The 19,887-nt window shown below is 43.0% G+C and overlaps 1 protein-coding gene across 1 annotated transcript; it reads right to left on the reverse strand.

The window, feature by feature from the left end:
* Nucleotides 1-1,681: 1,681 nt before the first annotated feature.
* LOC106600568 (uncharacterized) lies at nucleotides 1,682-19,887 on the reverse strand. The gene is made up of 6 exons (XM_014192026.3): nucleotides 19,282-19,887; nucleotides 18,588-18,656; nucleotides 7,930-8,081; nucleotides 5,800-5,860; nucleotides 2,916-3,133; nucleotides 1,682-2,811 (listed from the first exon to the last, which is right to left on the reverse strand). Exons 1-6 carry the CDS (start codon nucleotides 19,504-19,506, stop codon nucleotides 2,109-2,111), a joined length of 1,428 nt encoding a protein of 475 aa, XP_014047501.1. The 5' UTR covers nucleotides 19,507-19,887; the 3' UTR covers nucleotides 1,682-2,108.

Genomic DNA, 19,887 nt, shown 5'->3' on the forward strand with positions numbered 1-19,887 from the left:
CCAAAACTTCCATTTTTCAAACATATGACTATTTTACACCATTATAAAGACAAGACTCTCCTTTATCTAACCACACTGTCCGATTTCAAAAAGGCTTTACAACGAAAGCAAAACATTAGATTATGTCAGGAGAGTACCCAGCCAGAAATAATCAGACACCCATTTTTCAAGCTAGCATATAATGTTACAAAAAACAAAACCACAGCTAAATGCAGCACTAACCTTTGATGATCTTCATCAGATGACACTCCTAGGACATTATGTTATACAATACATGCATGTTTTGTTCAATCAAGTTCCTATTTATATCAAAAAACAGCTTTTTACATTAGCATGTGACGTTCAGAACTAGCATTCCCACCGAACACTTCCGGTGAATTTACTAAATTACTCACGATAAACGTTCACAAAAAACATAATTATTTTAATAATTATAGATACAGAACTCCTTTATGCAATCACGGTGTCCGATTTTAAAATAGCTTTTCGGTGAAAGCACATTTTGCAATATTCTGAGTAGATTGCCCGGCCATCATGGCTAGCTATTTTGACACCCACCAAGTTTGGTACTCACCAAACTCAGATTTAATATAAGAAAAATTGGATTACCTTTGCTGTTCTTCGTCAGAATGCACTCCCAGGACTTCTACTTCAATAACAAATGTTGGTTTGGTTCCAAATAATCCATAGTTATATCCAAATAGCGGCGTTTTGTTGTGCGTTCAAAACACTATCCGAAGGGTAACGAAGGGTGACGCGCCCGGCACGTTTCGTGACAAAATATTTCAAAATATTCCATTACCATACTTCGAAGCATGTCAAACTCTGTTTAAAATCAATTTTATGCGATTTTTCTCGGAAAAAAGCGATAATATTTCCGACCGGGAGTCGTTGTTTTTGTTCAAAGACAGAGAAAGTAAAATGGACTCTTCTCGTGCACGCCAGTCTCATTGTTCTCAGATCGACCACCATCCAAATGCGCTACTGTTTTTCAGCCATGGCCTGCAAAGTCATCGTTCTGGCGCCTTCTGAGAGCCTATGGGAGCGTTAGAAAATGTCACGTTACAGCAGAGATCCCCTGTTTTGGATAGAGATGAACAAGAAAGCCAAGAAATGGTCAGAGAGGGCGCTTCCTGTTTGGAATCTTCTCAGGTTTTGGCCTGCCAAATGAGTTCTGTTATACTCACAGACACCATTCAAAACAGTTTTAGAAACTTGAGTGTTTTCTATCCGAAGCTAATAATTATATGCATATTCTAGTTTCTGGGCAGGAGTAGTAACCAGATTAAATCGGGTACGTTTTTTTATCCGGCCGTGAAAATACTGCCCCCTAGCCATAACAAGTTAAACAGTTTATTTCTGACTTTGACGAGGCACAACAATGGGTTATGGCGCTCTTCATAACGTGTAGTCAGGGTAATTACTACATTTGGACGTACTGAGTAATTGCTTAACCGAGATAGTGTCAGAAACTCACCCACACATTAAAATGTTGCCAATGGTTCCGATTGAATCAGCACCTTTCCAATAGCTCAACGGGTTTGTATGTTGTAATGTTTGAGCAGTGGTACAAACAGGGAGAGTGGACGAAGTGATGTTTGCTGCACAGTGAAGCCTGTTAGATTTGTAGTTGTCTGCGTTAGGAATTACAGTATCAACAAAACTACAATCAGAATTCTCCTTCCATAAAAGTAGTTTTATTAGAAAACAAAATGCAACAGAGCAATTGACCAAATACAGCACGGTTCAGTGCGAGTACAAATTCCCCTTTGGAGGTTGCTCTGTAGGATTTAAAACATTCTCAGACCCATATGTACAAAGCAATTTGGAACTTTCCAGACACAAAAACAAAGTACAATAAAGATTGAAATTACTACAGTAGAGAGAAGAGTAACGCTGGTCTAGAAAGGGATGATAAGGCAGAGAGAATGGTCTACACAAAGTTACGTTGGCCAAAGACAAGTCCAGGTGGTTTTGTGCTAACGTTTTTTTTCTTTTTTTTTTTAAACAAATGACAGACTACATGATCAAGTAAAAAAATGTAAGGAAGAGAAAGGATGGAGGGAGAGTTGTGAATTGCGCTAGGGGGGCTCAGCACTAGTTCGCACTCATCGCTCTGTGCTCTGGCTCGTTTTGCGCTCCCCGTGGTCTTTCCCGTTGCTGGGCTCACGTGGCCGATGGCTCCGCTCTTTACTGCGGCTGTGTTTGTGCGAGCGCTGCTCCCCCTCCCGGCTGCACTGCTTCTTCCTACTCTTCTCCTTCTCCCCTACCTCAGCCCTGCCTCTGCTCTCTTCTTGGACTTGTCGCTTTATGGACTTCTCCTTGTGTCTCCTTTCCCTGCTTGCACTCCGACTGGAGCGCTTGGCCTTCCTCTCCTCCCTGTGACCCCTCCTCTCATCTCTCTCTTCTTTTTGTCTCCTGTCCTCCACCTCTCCCTTGCTCCTCTTGTCCTTGGACCGCTCCCTCTCGCTGCCCCCATCTTTATGGTACGCCCTGTCCTTCTTCCTGTCATTCTCCATGCCCCCCTGCCCATCTTTCTCCCTGTCTTTCCGCTCTCCCTTGCGTTCCCGGCTCCCGCTGCAGCTCCTGCGACGTTCCCGGCGCTCCTGGGCACAGTCTGCGCTCCGGGACCGCCGCCTCTCCCGCTCGCCTCCTTTCCCGTCCCCAGAGTCCCGCTCTTTCTTCTGGCGGTCGCGTTCCCTCTCCAGCTCGCGGTCGAAGCTGGGGCCGTGGCGCTCTCGTTCGCGGTGGTGGCTCCGGCTCCTCGACCGTTTGGGAGTCCTCCTGGGGCTCGGGGTACGTCTGGGGCTCCTGACCAGAAACAAACCAACATTTCAGCTGCATTAACGTCACAATCCTTCCGACAGATGTGATCAACATAATATTATCTGTTATGGCTGCGCTCCATTTTCTACCTGGAGCGTCTACGGCCCTCCGTTGGTGGTTCCTCCGGCTCCTCTACCTTCTCGGGAACCTTCCGGGGCCTTGCCTTCATCTGCGTGTCGATCATCTTCTGCACGGGCACCGGGATGCGTGGAAAGAGTGTGGAGAACCACTCTAGCTTGGTGAGGAACGACCGGACCATCTCTCCGATGGTCATAACGCAGCCACCTCCGGCCTTCACATCCAGCTCCTGAGAACATGGGGAGGGGGGTGGGGTATTCAGAACCTTATTGACACAGATGCCAACAGAAGTACAAAAGGCATTGATTGTATTTAGAATCTTATTTATTTAAAATGTTTGGCATTTAGCAGACACTTATCCAGAGCGATTTACAGGATTCTTTCTAGTCCCTGGTTTTTAACACTTGCCTCCATCACTCAATTAGAAATAAAATACAATTTGTGATGACCATGTACTGAACCTTCACCTCTGTTTTCATCTAGCTTAATATGCTCACATATGAATCATTATCATGTGTTTGCATAAAAATTTAGCTTAGTGCCTGATACTATAGGAAATAATAGTAGGGAAATGGAAAAATAGCTGCTGTCATCTAATCTGTCTGGCTCTCCTCAAGAGTCTGTACTTAGACTGAACCCTCTTAAAGATACACTACATCACCAAAAGTATGTGGACACCTGCTCATCAAACATTTCATTCCAAAGTCATGGGTATTAATATGGAGTTGGTCCCCCCATTGCTGCTATAACAGCCTCCACTCTTCTGGGAAGGCTTCCACTAGATGTTAGAACATTGCTGCAGGGGGACTTGCTTCCATTCAGTCACAAGAGCATTAGTGAGGTCGGGCACTGATGTTGGGCGATTAGACCTGACTCGCTGTCGGTGTTCAAATTAATCCCAAAGGTGTTCGATGGGGGTTGAGGTCAGGGCTCTGAGCAGGCCAGTCAAGTACTTCCACACCATTTGACAAACCATTTCTGTATGGACCTCACTTTGTGCACATGGACATTGTCATGCTGAAATAGGAAAGGGTCTTTCAAACTGTTGCCACAAAGCTGGAAGCACAGAACCGTCTAGAATGTCATTGTATGCTGTAGCGTTAAGATTCCCTTCACTAAGGGGCCTAGCCCGAACCATGAAAAACAGCACCAAAAAAAATACTTTACAGTTGGCAATATGCAGTCAGGTAGGTAGCGTTCTCCTGGTATCGGCCAAAACCAGATTCTTCTGCCAGACGGTTAAGTGTGATTCATCACCCCAGAAAACCCGTTTCCACTGCCCCAGAGTCCAATGGCGGTGAGCTTTACACCACTCCAGCTGACGCTTGGCATTGAGCAAAGTGATCTAAGGCTGCGGCTGCTCGGCCATGGAAACCCATGAAGCTTCCGACGAACAGTTATTGTCCTGATGTTGCTTCCAGAGGCAGTTTGGAACTCGGTAGTGAGTGTTGCAACCGAGGACAGACGATTTTTACACGCAGCAGCACTCAGCGGTCCTGTTCTGTGAGCTTGTGTGGCCTACCACTTTGCCGTTGAACCGTTGTTGCTCTTAGATGTTTCCACTTCAAAATAACAGCCCTTACAGTTGACCGGAGCAGCTCTAGCAGGGCAGAAATGTGAGGAACTGACTTGTTGGAAAGGTGGTATCCTATGACGGCACCATTGTGAAAGTCACTAAGCTCTTCAGTACGGGCCATTCTACTGGCAACGTTTATTTATGGAGATTGCATGGAGGTGTGCTCGATTTTATACCGTCGGCAACGGGTGTAGCTGAAATTGCCGAATCCACTAATTTGAAGGGGTGTCCACATACTTTTGTATATATTGTGTATGCTGTCAAAATAACAGAAAACCTGGGGTGCACCTCAATAGTCTAAAGTGGCTTCCTCTTCTCTTATCCACCATCTGCACTAGCATTAAAATTAGTAGTAAAGGTGGAGGTGAAACAAGGAGAGAAAACGACTTTAAACAATGGAGATGGATCCGTGGACAGTGAAGAAAGGTTTCAAGAGAAGAGTTGTGCTTCCTCCTTCCTCGACAGTCCAGGGAGACATTGGTCACAGTGCAAGTACAGAGTGGAGGAGGTAGATAAGTAGGTAGGCGCACACCAGCTACAGAGAGACCAGGTTTGAATGGGTAGAGAACTGAACAGCCGTTTTGCACTCACACACGCAAACCAACAGTGCTGAGAGATACATTATCCAATTCACCTGCTGCACAAGGGGCATCTAAAGAAGAGAACATGGGAATTAGCCAGTTAGGTAGGTTGTCAGAGGATGTAAGGTTAAAATACTGCATCAGAACAAGAAAGTAGGCCTGGTTGCACAGTCTGCCAAACACTATCCAGCCAATTGAAAGTGCACAGAGAAGATAAATCTATAACAAGATTCTCCCCAGGAAATTATTAAATTCAACTAAGTAGGTGTGTGTGTGTGTGTTAGAGAGAAACAAACAAAGCAAAGCAAAGGATTGATGTGTTAAAGGTATATTTTCTAATAAAATTTGAATTTTTTACAAAACAAAAACTGATCTGTGAAGTGGTGGGGCCAGGGAGGAACCATGTTATACATTTCGGAGTAGTGGTCAAGTTTTGTAAATTTGTTTTGTGCAATAAGTCCTGATAACTAAGGCATGCCCAGATGTAAACAGAATTTGACTACGGTCAAATATACTTACCCTGACAAAAACAGGCAGCACAGCAGAGTGAATTACCTAGTTACCCAACTTTGGGGAGAGGGACTGGGGGGGAGGGGGCAATTAAGCCAAATGAATGCAAAGGTGAAAAATCAGCTCTGAGCATCACAATGAGGAGAGAACTGAGACAACAGTTTGGATCATGCCAGACTAGTTAGTGAAAGGTAGAGAAACATGAAAGTATTACCCGTGTGGACATACCTCCTCATCATCCATGAAACCATCATACCAGTCCACCAGGTCTGCAGGGGGCTGGGTGTATCTGGATAAACAAAAACACCATGAGCATCTAATTATGAACATCCCATTGAAGAACACATGTCCATGTCTTGGACTACCGCCTGTTAACCATCTAAAACTAGATAGCAGTAATTCCCTTCTCCCTTTTTTCTAAGGTACACAATAGTAGGTTTTGGTAGACAGAAGGTGCTCTTTGGTAAAAGGAGTAAATTGGTCATCAATAAGATGTACATGCCATACAAATAAAGGCATTTTAATTACAAGAAGAGTGCCTTGGTCCTCCTTTTAGATAACTATATAGTGTTGTATGTGAATCAGATTTTATCAAAAGTAACTCACCATTCCAGGAAAGGACAGGTAAGAGAAAGGGGGACACTTGGTCAGTTGTACAACAATGCATTCAACTGAAATGTGTCTTCCGCATTTTACCCTGCCTTAATCAACATCCATGTCATCGGCGCCCGGGGAACAGTGGGTTAACGGCCTTGCTCAGGGTCAGATTTTTATCCATGTTCTGCATACCACCCCTACCTTGTCACAACACAACTGATTGGCTCAAATGCATTAAGGAAATAAATTCCAGTACTTAACTTTTAACAAGGTACACCGGTTACTTCAAATGCATTCCAGATGACTACCTCAAAGCTGGTTGAGAGAATGCCAAGAGTGTGCAAAGCTGTCAAGGCAAAGGATGGCTATATGAAGAATATCAAATCTAAAATCTAATTTGATTTGTTTAACACTTTTTTTGGTTACTACATGATTCCATATGTGTTATTTCATAGTTTTGATGTCTTCACTATTATTCTATAGTGTAGAAAATAGTAAAAAGAAAAACCCATGAATGAGTAGGTGTAAATATATATTTTTTTTTTACATGTATTTATCCTCTTTAGGCACTAAACTTTTTATTTTTTTCCTGGTACCGGTGACCTTCAGACGACTCAAGGCTTGCTAAGGTTTGTGGGCATCCTAGAGCAAAACGGTGAACACCATGTGTTTGTGAAAGTATCAGCTGTCCACATAGGGGTCATATTAGTGCGTCTCCCAAACCGTTTGGACGCTGAAGACAGAAGTTGGCAAAAGAGGCTGTACCGACTTCAGACGAGTCGTGTGAGCATCCTAGAGCAAAACGGTCTCTTCTTTCAATAGACTAGTCATAATACTTTGTAGGCCAAACCGTTCGGGACGTTATAGGTTTTTGTGAGAACACCGATTGGTCTGACAAACACTGCTCGAGCTTTGCCACCTTTCACAGCAGATGCGGAAGGGCGATATTGGCGGATGCTGTGGATTGAGACGATATCACTAGCTTAAACAATTTATGTTAATTCGAATTTCAGCGGGGCACAGAAATTGTAGGCTCAGGGTTAAAGGTCATGAACAGTCAAAATCATGTTTTTTGATGACATTTGGATAAATACAGATCAAAGTATAAAAAATGACTACCACGTCTACATTCATTGCTAAAATATTATCATAAAGTTACCCGTGTCAAACATGTGGCTTCAGGAGGCAGGATTATTAAGGGAATATCACCAACTGTAATTTTGATAGTGTGATATCTATACACCTTATTCTCTTATTTAAATAAGTACTGCCTTGGAACCATCATCCTAAAAGGTATGTTTACAGAGGGGCGTGGTTTATACAGCTACTCAACTGGTGCCAAAGTGTTAATGTCGGCTGTCAGAAAATGCTATAAGAATTTTGCCCTATTCATCTATGGCAAAGACACATTTCCCATTTCAGGGAGAGTAAATGACCAACATTGGCATTATACCTGTTCAAATAGTACACTCTAGGTGGCAGTGGGCACCCGTTCAGTTTGTTTGCCAACTCATAGAAGTAGAAGAAAATTGACTTCATCAAAGTGGGGATGGCCTCACAGAAGCAATAATGGGACAGATACAATGACGCGATGTTTAAGTCTATGCATGCAACTAAACACCGCAAAATGACTGCTGAGCGTTTCACAAACAGGTTGCAACACTAAGGTAGGGTGATTGAAATGTATTTGCAGCCATAAATAGGTCCAATCCTTCTGTGCAAACAAATTTGACATAAACCAACATTAAAATAGAATTGTACCTTATGTACATAAAGCCAAGTGCTCTGATGTAGGGTGAGTCGTTGTGAGTGATCAGTCCCATCACCTGTTTACGGGTCATCTTGATGGTAAACAGTTTATAGAGCAGGCAGAAGGCTGTGGACACAATGCCGCCAGTCCCGACTCCCCGCACCTGAGGACAACAGAGGTTCATAAGTCAGACATGTTCTTTTTGGGACCACCTTAACATCTCAAGTCGACCTGTAAGTTTTGGGGTGAACCACAATCAGTTTTCAACACAGCCCTACTCCACAGTTAAGTGTGTTGCTTGCGTTCAACTGCATTTGTCAACTACATATTTGTTTCCCCCCCCACTCCATATACAGACGCACACCAACAATGACTACATCTCATATCTGCCCAGACGCGCATGCTCACACCCCCATCCCTAGTGCCTGCATTAGTGTTTGCCACTTGGCCTTAAATTCAGTTTGTTTTTCCTCAGTCACCCATGCTATTTAAATAATTTATCATTTGATATTTTTCCATTGTTTTTAGTATCCATTTTCTTCAAGATGAGTGATAAGAGAACTGTCCATCCCATTGGGTATCTCACTACACCTCCATATGCCATGTCTTGAACTATGCAGATTAAAAGTATGTTTTCATTGAAATATTTCTAGCAGACAACTTTCAAGCTCTGACTTTTGATGTGTGTATGCAGCCAGGTCAAATTATTGACCCCCTTGATAAAGATGACGAACTACAAAAAAAAAAAAAAAAAAAAAAAAAAAAAAGAGCCATTTTATATGCACCCAAAATATTGGAGATTATATTTTATACTAATACCATTACATAGAAACAGATTGGTATTGAAACTGGGGTGCCATTCAAAAGCTCACCTTGCCAGGATAACCGCACAGATTGGAGAACACATTGGGAGGGATCTTAGATCATTCTTCCATACAGAATCTTTCCAGATCCTTGATATCCTTCATCTTTGCTTATGGACTGTCTTCAATTCAAACCACAGGTTTTCAATAGGAGACTGATTTGTGGTCAATTAATTTATTGATGGATTTTATGTGCGCTTGGGGTTATTGTCTTTCTGGATGATCAATTTGCTGCCAAGTTTCAACCTCCTGGCAGAGGCAACCAGGTTTTTGGCCAAAAATGTAATGATGCCGTTGACATTAACAAGGGCACTAGGACCAGTGCAAACAAAATAGCCCCATATGATCAAAGATCCACCACCATATGTTACAGTAGGTATGGGGTTCTTTTCTTCATATGCATCTTTCTTTCAACGCCAAACCCACTACTGGTGTGCGTGGCCAAAGAACTCAATTTCCATGTCATCTGGCAAAAGCAGCGGATCCAATCCAAGTCCCAATGCAGTTTAGCAAACTCCAGTTAACATTTGTTGGATGACATGAAAAGAGAGCTCTTTGGCCACGCACACCAGTGTTGGGGTTTTGGCATCGAAAGAAAGATGACTGTGCAGAAAAGACCCCAAAACCTGTAAAATATGGTGGAGCTTTGATCGTATGAGGCTATTTTAATAAAAAAAAAAACGGGTTGCTTCTGCCAGGAGGCTGAAACTTGGTCACAAGCGAATCTTCCAAAAATAAAAAACAATCCCAAGCACACATGAAAATCCACTAAGTGGTTAATTGATAGGGATGTGCAGCTCTCCATTTATGAATGATTCAATACCCATCTAGATACATGGGCTCCGATATGATACGGTTGGATTAGGGGAACCAATTGATGCAATTGGGTTTGATGTATTTGTTTTGGTATTTTTTAACAAACACATTCATGGCCTGTCTGCAACGAACTTGAAACATTGTATCAACTACTAATTTGGGTCTGGTCAGAAGCTGCAGCTAGCGAAATTGTATAAAATATTCTGGGCACTCAGACTTTCCTGCGCCAGTGAGCTTGGGACAGACAGCTGTAGGCTATTTGTGCAAGGGATAAGAAGTAGTGCTTGACTTGGGCAGGAGCTCACCGGAGCTGAGTACCCGACACCTCACATTTTCTACTGCTTGAGCTCCTGTTCCTCTTACAGAATATAGTGGAGCTCCTGCACCTAAAAATAAACAGTACCAGCACCCAAACCTATTTCAGTCCAAGTCAAGCACTGAATAAGTAGTAATCAGGTAGGCCTATTTTAATGAAGTTTCCACTGGACCAGAGCATGGCATTGTTCCCTTTAACACAGTGGTTATCAAAAGGGAGAGAACTGGAAAGATTTTTCCAATACACTGAGGAACTATTGTCATTCTCAGTTGATGTAAAAAAAGATTTAGTTTGATAGCTCTTTGAGGTGAAGAAAACATTACTTTGAGAAGCTCCACAGCTCATTAGCCAATCAGAAATACAATCAGAGCCCCAAACGGGCACATTTATATGCCTACATTTGTGCTCAGGCCAGGAAGCCTATGGGCCTACTTCTAAGCGTAATCAGGTGCGCGTTCTTACTTAACATTGACAGGAGCTCTCCTGACAGGAGACATTGATTAAATTGACAAAACTCGTAAATGGAATGAAATAAATCAAAACTTGTTTCTCACAAGTGTTGCATAACAGAAATTAACGTAACCAAACACTGTACAGTCGTGGCCAAAAGTTGAGAATGACACAAATATACATTTTCACAAAGTCTGCTGCCTCAGTTTGTATGATGTCAATTTGCAGATGCTCCAGAATGTTATGAAGAGTGATCAGATGAATTGCAATGAATTGCAAAGTCCCTCTTTGCCATGCAAATGAACTGAATCCCGAAAAAACATTTCCACTGCATTTCAGCCCTGCCACAAAAGGACCAGCTGACATGTCAGTGATTCTCTCGTTAACACAGGTGTGAGTGTTGACGAGGACAAGGCTAGAGATCACTCTTTCATGCTGATTGAGTTCGAATAACAGACTGGAAGCTTCACAAGGAGGGTGGTGCTTGGAATCATTGTTCTTCCTCTGTCAATCATGGTCACCTGCAAGGAAACACGTGCCGTCATCATTGCTTTGCCAAAAAGGGCTTCACAGGCAAGGATATTGCTGCCAGTAAGATTGCACATAAATCAACCATTTATCGGATCATCAAGAACTTCAAGGAGAGCGGTTCAATTGTTGTGAAGAAGGCTTCAGGGCGCCCAAGAAAGTCCAGCAAGCGCCAGGACCGTCTCCTAAAGTTGATTCAGCTGCGGGATTGGGGCACCACCAGTACAGAGCTTGCTCGGGAATGGCAGCAGGCAGGTGTGAGTGCATCTGCACGCACAGTGAGGCGAAGACTTTGAGGATGGCCTGTGTCAAGAAGGGCAGCAAAGAAGCCACTTCTCACCAGGAAAAACATCAGGGATAGACTGATATTCTGCAAAAGGTACAGGGATTGGACTGCTGAGGACTGGGGTAAAGTCATTTTCTCTGATGAATCCCCTTTCCGATTTGTTGGGGCATCCGGAAAAAAGCTTGTGCCAACAATAGTCCCACTCAAAACTGCTGGGGCAATTTTGTTTCCACTAGTGCTGAGGGATTTTAGGTTACTTACCTAATTGACCGGCGTTGGTTCAATTTAGGGCTTACCCCAATTAGTCAACTGGTCAATTGTTTGGTTGTTAGGCTGTTGGATGACAGATCTTTTTTGTCGAGCAGTAGCAAATATATATATATTTATGGCACTCGAGACAGGAGTCTTATTCACGCCCATCTCAGTGAACTAATCCACTGCGTAGGCTGAGACTAATCCACTGCGTAGGCTGAGACTAATCCACTGCGTAGGCTGAGACTAATCCACTGCGGAGGACGCAGGGATGGCACAGCCCAAGAATAAGGGAAATGTCGCGACAAAGCAAGTCTCTCCAGAATGCGCTCTGCTTTACATCCATTGAAAATGACAATAGTTCCTCAATGGATTTGAAAAATCTCTCCAGCTCGCTCTCCTTTGATAAAAAAAATGGCATGCTCTCATCCAGTGGAAATGTCATAAAATAGGCCTACCTGATAGCCTACAGCTGCGTCTGTGCCGAGCTCACTGGCTTGGGAAACGGAGGGCCCAGAAGTTAGTTTGCTAGTGAGCTTTGGCAAGACCCAAGTTAATACAATGTTTCAAGTTCATGGCAGACAGGCCATGCCTATGTGATTTATAGGATATTTATTTTAATCCAGATATTTTCTACCTACAGGCTGCAATGTTTATTTATTGGCTTTATGTAGGCCATTTTTACATAGTTGGCAATAGAAGTTACTTTTTAGGTTTGTATCATTTTAATATTGATTTGGATAGAATTTTGATTAACCACATCAATGATTGAGATACAAGACAAATTAAATGAAGCTGTTCCAAAAATGTGCATATGAAAACCATAACTGGCACGCAGATCGGTAGAAACATTAAATTGGTATGCCACATGAGAAAAAAGTTGCAGATTCCACGTTTTACATATTACCGGCAACTTAATGGCAGAATCTGCAGCCAGCAGGAGGATGGTTGGATCAGACTAGTTTAGCGTAGAAATGTGGCAAATAACTACAATGACCACAATCCATTGCTCCTGTTCTTTTCTGGCTGGTCCCGAGTTGGATACACTGTGTTGGGCCAGTAACCAAAAGTTTGCTGGTTAAAATCCCAGAGCCGGCAAGTTGGAAAAATCTTGAGCAAGGCAGTTAACCAGCAACAACTGCTCACCGTGCGCCGATGATGTGGACGTCAACTAAGACCCCGCACCTCCCTGATTCAGAGGGGTTGGATTAAATGCATAAGACACATTTTGGTTGAATGCATTCAGTTATGCAACTGACTAGGTATCCCCTTTCACACCTGTTAGGTTAGATGGACTGCATACGTCGCCATATGAGAGGGAAATGTACACAACGACATGTGAGAAGGATAAGACATACTTTCATGAACTGTCTACTTTCAAAAACTAGTCAAATTATTGTCAGACAGCTCTGCAGCATAGTTGGGCAGTCTAGCTAAATAGGATGACTAAAGACAGTACAGTATGGGGAGAACAGATAACAGATTGTCATCTGTCTGTTACTGCCTGAGCACAGATGACTAAGTTTTATTTGACTTTTAAATTCCTAAGTAATATATTTTATTATTTCATAGTAAATTCTTATTTTTCTATGTGGACCTGACAGACAATGGAATATTTTTTACGTTTTGGCAATTTACTATTTTTTTGCTTTGGAATTTCTATTAAAAGCTTGAATCATTTTAAGGTCAAATAATCGAAACCCATTATTTGTATTTATTTGAACTTCTTTTCTCCCCAATTTTGTGATCAAAATGGTAGTTACAGTCTTGTCCGTACGGGCGTTGCAGCGATGGGACTCGGGGGAGGCGAAATTCGAGAGCCATGCATCCTACGAAACACGACCCCGACAAGCCGCACTGCTTCGACACTGCTCACTTAAACCAGAAGCCAGCCGCACCATTGAGTCGGAGGAAACATCGTACAGCTGGCGACCGAAGTCAGCGTGCATGTGCCCGGTGGCCATAAGGAGTCGCCAGAGCATGATGGGACAAGGACATCGCAGCCGGCCAAACCCTCCCCTAACCTGGACGACGCTGGGCGAATTTTGCATCGCATCATGGGTCTCCTGGTCGCGACACAGCCCGGGATCGAACCCAGATCTGTAGTGACTCCTCTAACACCAATGCGCCACTCAGGAGGCCCTGACCCATGATTATTTTTTATAATAAACCTACTGCAACGCTGCACTAGCTGGTCCTGGGGCTCTTAAGGGCAACGGCATCATTAACTCTGCCCAGTAGCAGTATATTTTAGCCAACAACCTGGTTGCCCCTGCCAGGATCCTGAAACTTGGCCTCAAGTGGATTGTCCAGCAATGCAGTAACCCCAAGCACACATCCACAAAGAAATTGTTAATTGACCACAAAAATCGACAAGTTGCAATGGAAAAAAGACAAATACGCCATGTGATGACTGGGATCATCGGAAGGAGAACGTCGTCGTAGCTGGAGTCAAATTCAATTGCTGGTTCCCATTATTTTGTTCATTTTGTTATTGAATTAGACTCATTTTGCCCCCATTTTTTTCACACTCCTTCATTCATGTGCTATTATGTGCTATTAAAAAGATTAGTGTTTATTCCTCAGACAGCCAACATGTACTAGTTTCATTTATTCATTTTGTGCTATTACAACATGATCGAATAGTTTACCTTTGTTGTACCACAATTATAGAATATTCTATTTGTTTATACCTAATGCATAATAGGCTTATAATAGTCTCCAGACTTCAACCCTGTGGTATGAATTTAAGAGGGAAGTCCATAAGCACAGACAAAGCATATTAAGGATCTGGAAATATTCTGTTTTTAGGAATTGTCCAAGATCCCTCCCAATGTGTTCTTCAATCTCAGAAAACATTTTAGAAAAAGGCTGCCCCGTTATCCTGGCAAGGGGAGTTATTGAAAGGTTTGAAAACAAGGGTCTCAATTTTTACCCCCCCTCCAGTATTTATGCTGCAGTAGTTTATGTGTCGGGGGGCTAGGGTCAGTCTGTCACATCTGGAGTATTTCGCTTGTCTTTTCCGGTGTCCTGTGTGAATTTAAATATGCTCTCTCTAATTCTCTCTTTCTTTCTCTCTCTCGGGGGACCTGAGCCCTAGGACCATGCCCCAGGACTACCTGGCTTGATGACTCCTTGCTGTCCCCAGTTCACCTGACCGTGCTGATGCTCCAGTTCCAACTGTTCTGCCTGCAGCTATGGAACACTGACCTGTTCACCGGACGTGCCACCTGTCCCAGACCTGCTGTTTTCAACTCTCTAGAGACAGCAGAAGGGGTAGAGATACTCTCAAAGATCAGCTATGAAAAAGCCAACTGACACCTACTCTTGTGTTACTGACTTGTTGCACCCTCGACAACTACTATGATTATTATTATTATTTGACAATGCTGGTCATTTATGAACATTTGAACATCTAGGCCATGTGCTGTTATAATCTCCACCCGGCACAGCCAGAAGAGGACTGGCCACCCCTCATAGCCTGGTTCCTCTCTAGGTTTCTTCCTAGGTTTTGGCCTTTCTAGGGAGTTTTTCCTAGCCACCGTGCTTCTACACCTGCATTGCTTGCTGTTTGGGGTTTTAGGCTGGGTTTCTGTACAGCACTTTGAGATATCCGCTGATGTAAGAAGGGCTATATAAATAAATTTGATTTGAAATAAATTTGATTTGTTTAACAAAATCTCTCTGAGCAGTTGTATTAATCTGTCTGGGCTAGGGGGCAGTATTTTCACAGCCGGATGAAAAACGTACCCAATTTAAACAGGTTACTACTCTGGCCCAGAAATTAGAATATGCATATTATTAGTAGATTTGGATAGAAAACACTCTGAAGTTTCTAAAACTGTTTGAATGGTGTCTGTGAGTATAACAGAATGGCAGGCAAAAACCTGAGAAAAAGTCAACCAGGAAGGAGGATCTGAGAATTGTAGTTCTTTCTAGTCCCTTTCGAAACTACAGTATCCGTGGGGCTACGTTGCACTTCCTAAGGCTTCCATTGGCTGTCTAAAGCCTTCAGAAAGTGGTTTGAGCATTCTCCTGTCACTGGGCAGATAATAGGAGTTCAGTTTCTGAGTGGACTGCTTGGCAACAAAGGGATTGGATATGCGCAGTCACACCGGCGCGCCGTTCCTTCTTTTTCTTCTTGAATGAATATGCTATTGTCCGGTTGGAATATTATCGCAATTTTACGCTAAAAATACCATAAAGATTGATTTTAAACAGCGTTTGACATGCTTTTAAGTACGGTAATGGAACATTTTGACTTTGTCTCTGGTACCGCACTCGCGCGTTATGCCTTTGGATAAGTGATCTGTACGCACGAACAAAACAGAGGTATTTGTACATAAATATGGATTATTTCGAACAAAAATATTTATTGTGGAAGTAGCAGTCCTGGGAGTGCATTCTGACGAAGATCAGCAAAGGTAAGAGAATATTTCTAATACTAATTCTGAGTTTAGGTTGCCCCGAACTTGGCGGGTGTCTGTATAGCTCGCCGTGATGGCTGAGCTATGTACTGAGAATATTGAAAAAATGTGCTTTCTCCGTAAAGCTATTTTAAAATCTGACACAGCGGTTGCATCCAGGAGTAGTCTATCTATAATTCTTTAAATAATTGTTATATATTTTGTAAATGTTGATGAGTATTTTTGTAAATTGATACGCACATTCACCGGACGTTTTGGTGGGAATACATTTTCTGAACATCTCGCGCCAATGTAAAATGCTGTTTTTGGATATAAATATGAACTTTATCTAACAAAACATACATGTATTGTGTAACAATGTCCTAGGAGTGTCATCTGATGAAGAGCGTCAAAGGTTAGTGCTTCATTTAGCTGTGTTTTGGGTTTATTGACACATGTCCTTGCTTGGAAAATGGCTGTGTGATTATTTTGGTCTATGTACTCTCCTAACATAATCTAATGTTTTGCTTTCGCTGTAAAGCCTGTATGAAATCGGACAATGTGGTTACGTCAAGGAGAAGTGTAACTTTAAAATGGTGTAAAATAGTTGTATGTTTGAGAAAGTTGAATTATGACATTGTTGTTTTTGAATTTGCCGCCCTGATATTTCACTGGCTGCGTCCCACGTAGCCCATAGAAGTTATTAATGTGTTTATTTAATAATATTTTTTTTGCTCATCTTTATCAAGGGGGCCAATAGTTTTATTTTATTTCACCTTTATTTAACCAGGTAGGCAAGTTGAGAACACCCATTTACAACTGCGACCTGGCCAAGATGAAGCAAAGCAGTGCGACAAAAACCACAGTTACACATAGGATAAACAAACGTACAGTCAATAACAATAGAAAAATCTGTATACAGTGTATGCAAATAAAGTAAGGAGGTAAGGCAATAAATAGGCCATAGTGGTAAAGTAATTACAATTTAGCAATTAACCCTGGAGTGATAGATGTGCAGATGAGGATGTGCAAGTAGAATTACTGGTGTGCAAAAGAGCAGAAAAACAAAAACAAATATGGGGATGAGATAGGTAGTTGGATGGGCTATTTACAGATGGCCTGTGTACAGCTGCAACGATTGGTAAGCTGCTCTGACAGCTGATGCTTAAAGTTAGTGAGGGAGATATAACTTCAGTAATTTTTGCAATTCGTTCCAGTCATTTGCAGCAGAGAACAGGAAGGAAAAGCAGATAAGAGGTGTTGGCTTTGGGGATGACCACTGAAACATACCTGCTGGAGCGCATGCTACGGGTGGGTGTTATGGTGACCAGTGAAATATACCTGCTGGAGCGTGTGCTACGGGTGGGTGTTATGGTGACCAGTGAAATATACCTGCTGGAGCGCGTGCTACGGGTGGGTGTTATGGTGACCAGTGAAATATACCTGCTGGAGCGCGTGCTACGGGTGGGTGTTATGGTGACCAGTGAAATATACCTGCTGGAGCGTGTGTTATGGTGACCAGTGAAATATACCTGCTGGAGCGTGTGCTACGGGTGGGTGTTATGGTGACCAGTGAAATATACCTGCTGGAGCGCGTGCTACGGGTGGGTGTTATGGTGACCAGTGAGCTGAGAAGACGGAGCGTTACCTAGTGATGACCTGGAGCCAGTGGGTTTGGCGACAAATATGTAGCGAGGACCAGCCAACGAGAGCATACAGGTCGCAGTAGTGGGTAGCATATGGGGCTTTGGTGATAAAACTGATGACACTGTGATAGACTACATCCAATTTGCTGAGTAGAGTGTTGGGGGCGATTTTGTAAATGACATCGCCAAAGTCAAGGATCGGTAGGATAGTCAGTTTTACGAGGGTATGTTTGGCAGCATGAGTGAAGGAGGCTTTGTTGCGAAATAGGAAGCCGATTCTAGATATAGTTTTGGATTGGAGATGCTTAATATGAGTCTGGAAGGAGAGTTTACAGTCTAGCCAGACACCTAGGCATTTATAGTTGTCCACATATTCTCAAGTCAGATCCGCCCAGATTAGTGATGTTAGTCAGGTGGGGGCAGCGATCAGTTGAAGAGCATGCATTTAGTTTTACTAGCATTTAAGAGCAGTTGGAGGCCACGGAAGGAGTGTTGTATGGCATTGTAGCTCGTTTGGAGGTTTGTTGACACAGTGTTCAAAGAAGGGCCCGATGTATACAGAAGAGGTGCGTAGAGGTGGATCAGAAAATCACCCGCAGCAAGAGCGACATCAATGATAAATACAGAGAACAGAGTCAGCCCGAGAATTGAACCCTGTGTCCTCCCCATAGAGACTGCCAGAGGTCCGGAAAACAGGCCCTCCGATTTGACACAATGAACTCTGAGAAGCAGTTAGTGAACCAGGCGAGGCAGTCATTAGAGAAACCAAGGCTGTTGAGTCTGCTGATAAGAATGCGGTGATTGACAGAGTCGAAAGCCTTGGCCAGGCAAATGAAGACGGCTGCACAGTACTGTCTTTTAATCGATGGCGGTTATATCGTTTAGGACCTTGAGCGTGGCTGAGGTGCACCCGTGACCAGCTCAGAAACTGGATAAGTTTGGACCCGACTGTATGTGATGCACTTATGAACGTGAGTTGGCAGAGACTAGCTTCTCTGGTCAGGATGGAACTTGCATGGATTTTACGCTCAGCTGCAGAAACAACCCAGGCAGCATCAGGGAGATAGAAACACGGGAAGGCAAAAGGCACGTACTTTCTAACTTACCCCTCCGCACATTCCAGTCTGCCCTGCAGTCTTCCTACTGCCTTTCTCCCAGGGCTCAACATGAGTAACCTAGGGAGAAAATAACATGGTGACCCAATGATGCAAAAATCACATTGTGGCGTTGGCTACGTCATTTGCTGCCTGCCTCAAAGTTAAAGTTAAGCCATAAGTGACAAATCTCACGACATGCAAATATGTTGATGACGTTGCGTTGTATGGTCATGCAATTATTACCGCTCACTAGTCCACATAACTTGAAGATAACTAGCTAGTGTTATGTAACCTAACGTTAGATATTTGGCTAGGCAGTCTCGCTAACGTAAGCTAGGTTTGTCTAGAAAGTTTAGTTAACTACTTTAACGTTACTTCCAACACAATATTCCCAATTATCAGCAGTCGACTTAACTATAGGAAACCACCACAACTGGGATTGTTAACTAGCTAAATATAGCTATAACTAACGTTAGCAAACCGCTCAAATGTGTAAACAAAACAGGAACGAGTGTCCGTTTAGCCGTGGAATTAACATTGAGATAGTTACATACTGACACATTAAAACAAAGTTAGGCAAAAGTTAGTTAACATTACCTGCCAATTAATAATTTAGCTAGCCATTTCCTCAATTTTTTATTCAAACTGCTAGCTGTTAGCTAGCTAACGTTAGCCAGCCTTGTAGCATGGGTCTCGACGTTACCTTGAAATAGATCTCATCCACCACCTCATGGTAGGTTTTCAATTCATACAGCTGAACTTTGAAATATGGAGATGAGAGCACGTTGGTGAGAACCATAGGGTTCAAGTTCATAGTCTTTTCGTTGCCCCAGAGAGGCAAGTTGTTGCCATGTTTTCCAGCGTTAGGGCCAATCTTGCTCACGGCCTGTGGTTGTTGCTGGTTTCCAGCGACAGTGTTGTTGGCCATAATGCGAGGATCCCACGCTGTCGATTCAACAATGCGGGAAGTTAGCCGCTAACGTTAGCTTTCTTACACAATAGATGCTTCTGACTATAACGCCATTAAAACGCGATATGAAACCTTCAATAGTCACGGTAAATAAACTATTATCTATATCTACAATAACCTAGCGTCCGATTTTAAACCGCCAAACCCTATTTTCTATAACTATATGTCTGGCTAGCCGTGATTCTTCGACAAGAAATGTGCACGTAACAGCCACTGCCAGTAAAAGACCGTAAAACGCAATGACAACGAACGCCGTGCTTCTTCTTTAAGCTTTTATTGCCGGATCGCAACCAACCAAGCTGCTTACATCGCCACCTACTATACTGGAGTGTGAGGCCG

This window comes from Salmo salar, chromosome 03, assembly GCF_965601325.2.
Source record: "Salmo salar chromosome 03, fSalSal1, whole genome shotgun sequence".
Lineage (NCBI taxonomy): Eukaryota > Metazoa > Chordata > Actinopteri > Salmoniformes > Salmonidae > Salmo > Salmo salar.